The sequence below is a fragment of the Rana temporaria genome, chromosome 2 (assembly GCF_905171775.1).
Source record: "Rana temporaria chromosome 2, aRanTem1.1, whole genome shotgun sequence".
NCBI lineage: Eukaryota > Metazoa > Chordata > Amphibia > Anura > Ranidae > Rana > Rana temporaria.
The window spans coordinates 65,074,317-65,084,923 of NC_053490.1; the positions used below are offsets into that span (position 1 = coordinate 65,074,317).

Consider the following 10,607-nt stretch of genomic DNA (forward strand, 5'->3'; position numbering starts at 1 on the left):
AGGGGTGCGCGCTATACGCCGGAGCGCGCAATACCCCGATAAATACGGTACTCCGTCTTTCCTCTACACACAATCAAAGTGCAGAAATTACACAGGATCTCTCAGCTCTGAAAAGCAGAGGGCGGGGAGTTGAAGTTATATCCGGGAGAGAGTTCTGATTGGAAGAAAGGGACACCCCCCCTCCACACAGCACACAGGAACAAAGCTGAAGTTGTCAATCACAGTCTGTGCCCTCTCCTGTCACCATTTTTCTCTTGGTGTCAGGAAAACTTGTCAAAAGGGACTCATGCTTATAGCAGAGGAACGAGGCAGCAGACAGAAATGGCACTTAGTGCTCTGGATTGAGACAAGTACACGCTATAGGGGGATATGCTGTGTTCACATTTCTTATCTGTAGTTTACAACTACTTTAACAATGGCATTGTTTATGACGTACAATAATTTAGCAAACTAAATGCCGTTTTATGTAGGGTTTGCATCTACTTTAACATCATCTGCTGGAACCAGAAATATTTACAACACATGGCATTTTATTTTCCCCTGAATTTTAGAGACAATGGAATGACCTTCTACAGTAATGTCCCACCTTCCAATCAGATCTGGGTAATATACTCATTGTGAGTAAATGTGCTGATCTCTGTGTGACCTCCAGTTTCATCCTTGATGGCATTGTATGCCCGCTCGTCGGGCCTGGCCAGTCGCAAAAGCCTGTAGGCCGCAGTCCTGTATTTCTTGGAGATAAGATTGTACAGGATGGGATTGATGGAGGCATTCAAGTAGAAGAGCGGCATGGCGACAATATTGAAGTACTGGGAAATCCTCATCACCTCCATGTTAGTGGTATGTACAAAGATGAGTCTTCCGATGTGAAAAGGCAGCCAACAGATGACGAAAGCCAGCACGACCACCGCTTTAAGGTAAACAGGGAAGCAGAAGAGACACCACAATCAGGTTCATTGAAATTGGCACAGAAGAATACAAATGTCAGCGTTGTCATGCTTATAGTGTTATTTAAAAATCTATTATATTGAAGCTACCAATCATTGGATGTGATTAGGGTTGCCACCTGTCCAGGAATCACCCGGACAGTTTGGGTTTGGAATCATGCGTCCGGGTTTCAGGCTGCCTGAAACCCGGACACATTATTTAGACTGGACTATGACTTCCCAGCAGGGATGCTGGCTGCAGTTAATTCTCAGCGTCTGTCACACTGCCCAAAGTCAGCACTAACAACCCCCCCCCCCCCCCTAACACACCTACCCCTCTGTGTCTGCCCACACTCCAATCCCTGGCACTGTGCCTCAGAAAAGGAAAGTTGGGGCCGGAGATTTGAAGTCCAGCGGCCTCAGATACATCTGGATGAGGGGTGGTGACTGCCAATGGGTGAGTGAGCTCACCATCCACCCCTGTCTGTGACTGAAGTCTCCCCTCTTCTCTCTCCTGCCTCTGAGTAAGTACACCAAGGTAAATCAGGGTTCTCAGAGAACTTATTACATCAGAGTTCCCCTTTACACCAGAGGCCACCGTGTTTCCCCTTAGATCAGAGTCCTCTCCATGCATCAGAGTTCTCAGTGTTCCCTCGTAAATCAGGGTTCCCAGAGCATCCCTTATGTTAGAGTTCCCAGAGTTCTCCCTTACATCAGAGTCTGCAGAGTCCCCCCTTATAGTGTAAGGGAACTCTGCAAGTTCAGATGTAAAAGGAGAACTCTAAGGACTCTGATGTAAAGGGGGACTCTTGTTATTAACTTCATATGATTAGAAATGTTATTTAATAGCAAAATATATGTATAGTTTATACTATAAAAAAAAGTGCCGTAGCGCCGCTAAAGTGTTTGGGTTTGACTTGAAGAAAAGGTGGCAAATCTAGATTTGATGGCTGCATTCGTTTTCTTTTTAGGCTTTCCCCCCTTTGGTTTCACCTGGTGATCTGACCAGTAACACACCCCCTGTACTAGAGTGTCCCCACTCTGTATGAAGGAGAACAGGGGCACCTTTGGACAGGAGCATTGGTAATCTGGGGAGAGGGGAGTGGTAAATGTACTAGCTGATTTAGATACACTAATGGCTAGTTTACACTTGCTTCAAAACATGGCTTCGGACAGGCTTTGTTAAAGCTCTCTGAATGCCAGTCAAAGCTCCTGTCACTAAATAAAATGGTTAGATTACAGTCCTGTTTACACCTTACTTTTGCTTTGTGCTTTGATGAGGCTTTAGTGGGGCTTTGATGAGGCTTCAGTGGGGCTTTGATGAGTCTTCGGTGGGGCTTCGATGAAGCTTTGATGAGCCTTTGGTGAGGCTTTGTGGGGCTTTGATGAGGCTTCGGTGGGGCTTCGATTAACCTTTGATGAGCCTTTGGTGAGGCTTTGAGGGGCTTTGGTGAGGCTTCTGTGGGGCTTTGATGAGGCTTCGGTGGGGCTTCAAGCGAGCTTTGCCATAGACTTCTATGGAGGCTTTGAAGATGCTTTGATGCACCACTGAAACTACATGGGGTATAATTTATAAAGCAAGGTCTAAACAGGACTGTAAGCAAGCCATTTCATTTAGTGACAGGAGCTTTGACTGGCGTTCAGAGAACTTTAACCACTTCCGGACCGCCTCCTGCACATATACGTCGGCAGAATGGCACGGCTGGGCACATGTACGTACAGGTACGTCCTGTATTAGTACCCAGCCATGGGTCGCGGGCACGCTCCCGCGACCCGGTCCGAAGCTCTGGGACCGCGGGTCCCGCGGACCCGATCGCCACTGGAGTGCGGCGATCGGTCCCTGGAGCTGAAGAACGGGGAGAGCCGTGTGTAAACACGGCTTCCCCAGTGATTCACTGTGGCGGCTGCATCGATCGTGTGATCCCTTTTATAGGGAGACACGATCGATGACGTCACACCTACAGCCACACCCCCTACAGTTGTAAACACACACTAGGTGAAACATAACTCCTACAGCGCCCCCTGTGGTTAACTCCCAAACTGCAACTGTCATTTTCACAATAAACAATGCAATTTAAATGCATTTTTTGCTGTGAAAATGACAATGGTCCCAAAAATGTGTCAAAATTTTCCGAAGTGTCTGCCATAATGTCGCAGTCACGAAAAAAATCGCTGTTCGCCGCCATAAGTAGTAAAAAAAAAAAATAATTATAAAAATGCAATAAAACTATCCCCTATTTTGTAAACGCTATAAATTTTGCGCAAATCAACCGATAAACGCTTATTGGGATTTTTTTTTACCAAAAATAGGTAGAAGAATACGTATCGGCCTAAACTGAGGAAAAAAAATGTTTTTTTATATATTTTTGGGGGATATTTATTATAGCAAAAAGTAAAAAATATAGAATTTTTTTCAAAATTGTCGCTCTATTTTTGTTTATAGCGCAACAAATAAAAACCGCAGAGGTGATCAAATACCACCAAAAGAAAGCTCTATTTGTGGGGAAAAAAAGGACGCCAATTTTGTTTGGGAGCCACATCGCATGACAGCGCAATTGTCTGTTAAAGCGACGCAGTGCCGAATTGTAAAAACCCCTTGGGTCATTTAGCAGCATATTGGTCCGGTCCTTAAGTGGTTAACAAAGCCTGTACCGCTTTAAGACACTTTTTTTTTTATATCTGATTGGTTACTCTAGAAAACAATTCATTTTCTATTATTGAGCACCAAAGGATAATTAGCACACAATGGGGTTGATTTACTAAAACTGGAGGGTGGAAAATCTGGTGCAGTTTTGCATAGAAACCAATCAGCTTCCAGGTTTTCTGTCAAAGCTTAATTGAGCAAGCTGAAGTTAGAAGCTGATTGGCTGCCATGCACAGCTGCACCAGATTCTGAGTGCTCCAATTTTAGTAAATCAACCCCACAGTTTTAGACCCTTTCACACTGAGGACGTTTTGCAGGCGCTATAGCGTTAAAAATAGCGCCTGCAATCCGCCCTTAAACTGCTGCTCTGTTCACTCCACTGGAGTCAGAAAAAGTCCTGCCAGCAGCTTCTTTGGAGCGCATTAGCAGCGGTGAACACACTGCTGCTAATGCGCTCCTGCCCATTGAAATCACTGGGCAGCACCGCGGAACCGCCGGCAAGACATTGCTGTAGTGGCGCATTGCCGGCGGTATTAACCCTTTCTCGGCCCCTAGCGGGGGTTAAAAGCAACCCGCTAGTGGCCGAAATGCACCACAAATCCGACGGTAAAATAGCGGCGTTTTACCGTTATGGGTGTCGGCAGTGTGAAAGGGGTCTAAGGCTTCATGCGCGCTGTGCTCCTTTGGATGCCTTTGAGAAAAGCAGCTTAGACAAGCTTTTATGTGTGCTTGTGTGAGTTTATGAGTGTCAGCGCATTTGGTATTAATGCATGCTTTTGGCCATTATTTATTTCTGACCATTAGAATGCATTAAACGCATAAATGGGCGCATTTGCATGGTTTTTGCCCAAACGCTCCTCGCTGAATGCAAGTGATGGGGTTTTTTCTCCCTCTAAATCAGTGGTCTCCAAACTGTGACCCAGGGGCCAGATGTGACCCCTTGCTTGTCTTTATCAGGCCATTGGGGCGATATTCCTCCCACGGATACAAGTCACTATTCCTTCTACTGATGCTAACAATGGGGTATAATTCCTGTTACTGATACCAACAATAGGGAACTATTCCTCCCACTGACACCAATGATGGGGTACTGTTCCTCCCAATTACACCAATGATGGGGCATTATTCCTCCTACGCATACCAATGATGGGGCATTATTCCTCCCACGCATACCAATGATGGGGCATTATTCCTCCCACGCATACCAATGATGGGGCATTATTCCTCCCACGCATACCAATGATGGGGCACTGTTCCTCCCACTGAAACCAATGATGGGGCACTAATACCAACAAAGGGGCAATATTCCTGACACTAATGCCGCGTACACACGATCATTTTTCAGCATGAAAGAAAACGTTGTTTTTCAGCATGTCCAAAAAACAAAGTTTTTCCAACTTCATCATTAAATACGATGTTGCCCACACACCATCGTTTTAAAAAAATGATGAAGGTACGACGGCACTCTAAAGGGGAAGTTCTATTCGCCTTTGGGCTGATTTACTGTTAGTAAAAGACAATTTGCGCCTTTTTGTCTGTTACAGCGTGATGAATGTGCTTACTCCATTATGAATGGTAGTTTTACCAGAACGAGCGCTCCCGTCTCATAACTTGCTTCTGAGCATGCCCGGGTTTAAAACATTGTTTTAGCCCACACACGATCATTTTTTACAACCCGAAAAATGAATTTTTTTAAAACGACCTTAAAAAATGCAGCATGTTCGAAAAAAAAAAAATGTGCAACCCACACACGTTCATTGATGACGTTTTTTAAAAACAACGTTTTTTTCATGCTGAAAAATGATTGTGTGTACGCGGCATTATACCAATGATGGGGCATTATTCCTCCCACGCATACCAATGATAGGGCATTATTCCTCCCACGCATACTAATGATGGGGCATTATTCCTCCCACGCATACTAATGATGGGGCATTATTCCTCCCACGCATACCAATGATGGGGCATTATTCCTCCCACGCATACTAATGATGGGGCACTAATACCAACAAAGGGGCAATATTCCTGACACTACTACCAATGATGGAGCATTGTTCACTCCTATTGATGCCAGGGCATTTTCTACTCCTACTGACCACAGTCCGGCCCCTCTAAAAAGTCTAAAGGGGAGTAAACTGGCCCTTTGTTTAGGAAGTTTGGAGACCCCTGCTCTAAATGCTCCTCCCTGTAAACGCTTATGGATACATAAGCTAATGCGGAGGGGTGTTTAGAGGCAGAGCAAAAAAACAACAAAGGTCAAACACCTAAGGCCCCTTTCACACTGAGGAGTTTTTCAGGCGGTACAGCGCTAAAAATAGCGCTGCTATCCCGCCTGAAAAACTCCTTCACTGCAGACTCAATGTGAAAGCCCGAGGGCAAACTCTGATCACCTTTCTATTCCATAGATATAATATCTGCTGACCTTTTCTTCTTTCATAAAAAATCATGGAGAGTGGTGGGAGAGTTTAGACATGCTGAAGCAGACAGACTAGAGACATGTTATATGAGACAGCTAGAGATCACTTTAGTTTATAAACCGCCGCTCGCCATAGCGGTTCCCCTATTATTGGGTGGGGCAAAACCTGTCAGCGGCATTGACTGAGGCTTTCGCACTTATACATCCATACTAGGATCGGCTATGGCAAATGGGAGTTTCAAGTTAAATGTTCATTGCTCATTGGATGAGTTTTTCTTATGCTGGAGCTTCGTCACATATGGCTACCCATCACATTTGGCTACCTGCTGAGTTGCGCATGCTCGACGCCGCCATATGCGTTCCAACACTTTTACAAATGTGATGGGTTTCACGAATGTGACGAAGAATATAGCTAGAGAATTTAGCTGAAAGGAATTTGGGTACATTTTAGTAATTGCCATTCGATGAGAATTTAGCATTTGTAAAAGTGTTGGAACGCATATGGCGGTGTCGCACATGCGCACTCCAGCGGGCAGCCAAATGTGATGGGTAGCGATATGTGACGAAATACCAGCATTACTACTATCTTGAGTACCAATGGGACTCTAAACCTTAGCATGGAGCGGCACCACCAAGTACTTATAGCCAGTGTTGCTCATCTTACTTTAAAAAAGTAATTAGTTACAGTTACAAATTACTTCTCCGAAAAAGTAATTGCGTTAGTGACTCAGTTACTACATTGAAAAAGTAATTAGTTACTCAGCAAAGTAACTGTGACTTTTTAAAAAAAAAAATACATACAAAAAAATAAAAAAAAGATATTGGGCCAGATTCACATAGGTTAGCGGATCTTTAGATCTGATTTAAGATCCGCCGCCGCAAGTTTTTGAAGCAAGTGGTTAATTCACAAAGCACTTACCTCAAAACTTGCGGCTCGGTATCGTAAATCCCCCGGCGGAATTCAAATTCCGCGGCTAGGGGGAGTGTACTATTCAAATCAGGCGCGTCCCCGCGCCGATCGAACAGCGCATGCGCCGTCCGGAAATTTTCCCAGCGTGCATTGCTCCAAATGACGCCGCAAGGACTTCATTGGTTTCGTCGTGAGCGTAATTTGCGTCCAGCTCTTTTGTGAATCGACTTACGCAAACGACGTAAAATTTCAAAATTCGACGCGGGAACGACGGCCATACTTAACATTGGCTGCGCCTCATAGACCATGGGGTAACTATACGCCGGAAAAAGCCGAACGCAAATGACGTAAAAAAAAAACGCCGGGCGGTCATTCGTTTCGGAATCGGCGTAACTCCTCATTTGCATAATCGTTGCGTAAAAGATATGGAAGCGCCACCTAGCGGCCGGCCTGGAATTGCAGCCTAAGATCCGACGGTGTAACACAGTTACACCTGTCGGATCTTAGGGATATCTATGCGTAACTGATTCTATGAATCAGTCGCATAGATACGACCGGCAGAACTCAGAGATACGATGGTGTATCAAGAGATACACCGTCGTATCTCTTTGTGAATCTGGCCCAGTGCTATGAGGCTCATGCCTTTCTTGTGCTAATAAACATATTTTTTTTCAATTTTTTATTTTTTTTATAATGCTTTCTTTTTTTTTTAAGGGGGGGGGATGGACCATGTCAGTGTGTTTTTTATTTTGTTTTTTTACTATTTTCTACAATAATTTTTTTATTCTTTTTTTATTCTTAATTTTTTATTTTTTTCAGCCCTGTTGGGGGGCTTTGGTGAGATATCAGGGGTCTTAACAGACCTCTGACATCTCCCCTTTGAGACAGAGAAAGGGACTAAGGACACAGATTCCCCAGTCCCTTTCTCAGCAGCATTAGCTGTGCTGAAGACAGCCTCTTCTCTTCATTCATGAACTGAAACATTGTAATCACAGTTTATGATGTTTCAGTTATGTGAATGGACCGAGTCCATCCTGACAGTTGCAGGGGGTGGAGGAGGAGCACAGAAGGAGAGAGAAACACGGAGGGATACACGGCGGCAATACACGGCGGGAATACATGGTGGGAATACACGGAGGAATACACAGCGGGAATACACAGAGGAATACACAGCGGGAATCTTTAAAAAAAGAAAAAAAAAGACGGCCCTGGCTAGAGATCATTATGTCATTATGGTTCTTTTACAAATGAATGACTCAATGCCTACTACTGATTACTGGGGGTCAAGGGCAACAAAATAAGTATCAAAGGGCTGTTTGTGCGTGTGCCATGGGTTGGGCACCACTGAACTAGGTAATATATACAGTGTTGTCACTGAAATATGCTAATATGTAGAAGATGAGTATGTTGGAGACTTACCTAGAATCTTGACTGTTTGTCGGTGACTTCTTTCCCGATTTGCAGCATTAGGACCTCTAATGGAATTTCTGCTTTTCCACAATGTTTTTCCAATAAAGCCATAGAGAACAGTCAGGCAGAACATTGGTAAGAAAAAGTACACCGTGGTCACCCACATCATGATCTTAAGGTGACCAGAGTTAAAAGCGTTCTCTGTGTATTGGCACTGCCAGCTGGTGTTGAAGGGTCCAGTGTCATTATTAACTTCTATATAATCAAACATGTTATAAAGAGGAGAAGCAGACAGGAGGGCTACAGCCCACAAAAATACAATCACAATCTTCACCCTCCTCTTAGTAATAAAGACTTTGGCTTTCAGAGGGAAGCAGATGGCTAAATATCTTTCAATGCTCAGAGCTGTGATATGAAGAATAGTGGAATAGGTACAAGCTTCACTAATCAAGCTCAAAGATTTACAAAGAAAAACCCCAAAGATCCAAGGCTTAGACCTCCAAAGACGGTACAAGTCAAAGGGCATACACAATAAAATGATCATATCTGACACAGCCATGCTGGACAAGTAGAAATTGGTGGTTGTCTTCATTTCTTTGTATTTTTTGATGATAAGAATTGTAATGGTATTTCCAATGATTCCAGCAACCATTATAACCAGGCAGACGGTTGTGGTAGGGATGAGAATTTTGATGGAGAAAAGGGAACATACGGTCTCTGTACATGGAGGAAAGAGATTGCCGTCATAGAAGTCTGATGAGCTCGCATCATCGTCTACAGAAAGATTCTTCATTATTTAGTTCTCATTCAGCAGATCAAACAGAAAACATGTTATGGGGGGTCTTTTCTGGTGGTCTTCAACTCAAAAACTTTTTTTGTTGGTAATGGAAAAGCTGTAGAGTGCAATTTTTAATCTTCAATTTTTGTAAGTAATGGGTGACAACCAGTGATCCAAAAGCATCTTAGAATGGGAGCGATAGACCAGTTGTCCATGGACAGAATCCAGGGTTGTCACCAAGATTGTCTCAAGAGCTCTGAACTGTAAAAATATGTTGAGCTTTAGTCCAAAGTGAGCACATTATTAGTGCTATTTTCAGTTGAAGAAAGTGGGACTATGTGTAAAAAATAAATAAAAAATCACTCACCAATTAAATATTTCTTGGCTTCATGTAACTAGATTGAAGACGACCATCTCCTACTAACAGCTGCTGTGCACTTCATTAGGTTACTGCATAATGGGTCTTTATAACCAACAGACCTCCCAATCAAATGAGGACGCACGCTGTGCTGTTCTGAGCTCTCGTCGGTCTTAACATTGATGCTTATGGTAGCAGCAATCTCTCCCTTCAGCTTTATCTTCTCTTTACAGAATAGGCTTCCTGCTCTGGTGTCTGTGCTTCAGAAAATTCAATCTAGTGATGCCACTCCCATTAAAATAACACACAGTGGGAGATGTAGACTGATTCTGTACTGGTGCACTCGGCAGCGTAGGATTTATTTTGCATTCATAAACAATTATCCCGAAATATGACAGGCATCTCAAAATAGCCATAACATAAAAGCCCCTCTATATTTAAAATGTTGAACTTAGCATCTCCTTTTATTCGTCCTCATGAGTTCTTTTCAGGCTTTTAAATTGCTCCAGCTGTGCTTTTGTACTTAGCCAGCGTGGTGCAGGGTACAGTCATACTCCCTACCTTTTCTTGGCCCTATGGGCCAGCCTTAGTTGCATTCCGGACAGGTTCACTCCGGACAATTCAGAAAACAGACATTTGTTCTTCTTATGACACGGCTTTAAATTAGGGCTGTGAAAATTAAAGATGAATTCCTCGATTAATCGTAAATTTTTTTGATCGCTTAAAATTCTTTTGATCGGTACTAGTGGTGCAACGGATCCGCTGCTGCCTTGACCATAGAAAAGGCCGCGGCTTCGGCCTAGCTCCCGGAGCGGTGGCCATCTTGGTCCACCCGGCCGGCGGTGGCCTAGGTGAGCCTAGAGCGGCGCATTGACGTCATCACCTGACCTTAACTGCTCGTGTTCGGACAGCTTCTCTGGTAAGACTAAGCAAGCACTAATCTTCTTATACAGCGGGGGAGATGTCTGTGTATATTACAGTGGGGCAGATGTCTGTGGATATTACAGTGGGGAGATGTCTGTGGATATTACAGTGGGGCAGATGTCTGTGGATATTACAGTGGGGCGATGTCTGTGGATATTACAGTGGGGAGATGGTGGATATTACAGTGGGGGAGATGTCTGTGGATATTACAGTGGGGGAATGGTGGATATTACAGTGGGGG

At 44.0% G+C, this 10,607-nt stretch overlaps 1 protein-coding gene across 1 annotated transcript; it reads right to left on the reverse strand.

The window, feature by feature from the left end:
- Positions 1–202: 202 nt before the first annotated feature.
- On the reverse strand, positions 203–9,744 carry MLNR (motilin receptor). The gene is made up of 2 exons (XM_040339616.1): positions 8,316–9,744; positions 203–910 (listed from the first exon to the last, which is right to left on the reverse strand). Exons 1-2 carry the CDS (start codon positions 9,097–9,099, stop codon positions 594–596), a joined length of 1,101 nt encoding a protein of 366 aa, XP_040195550.1. The 5' UTR covers positions 9,100–9,744; the 3' UTR covers positions 203–593.
- Positions 9,745–10,607: the final 863 nt, after the last annotated feature.

Coding starts and splice junctions, on each gene's coding strand:
- MLNR (XM_040339616.1), bottom strand. CDS start 9,099: ATGAAGAATCTTTCTGTAGACGATGATGCGAGCTCATCAGACTTCTAT. Junction 911..8,315: donor ACAAACAGTCAAGATTCTAG/GTAAGTCTCCAA, acceptor TTTACCTTAAAG/CGGTGGTCGTGCTGGCTTTC.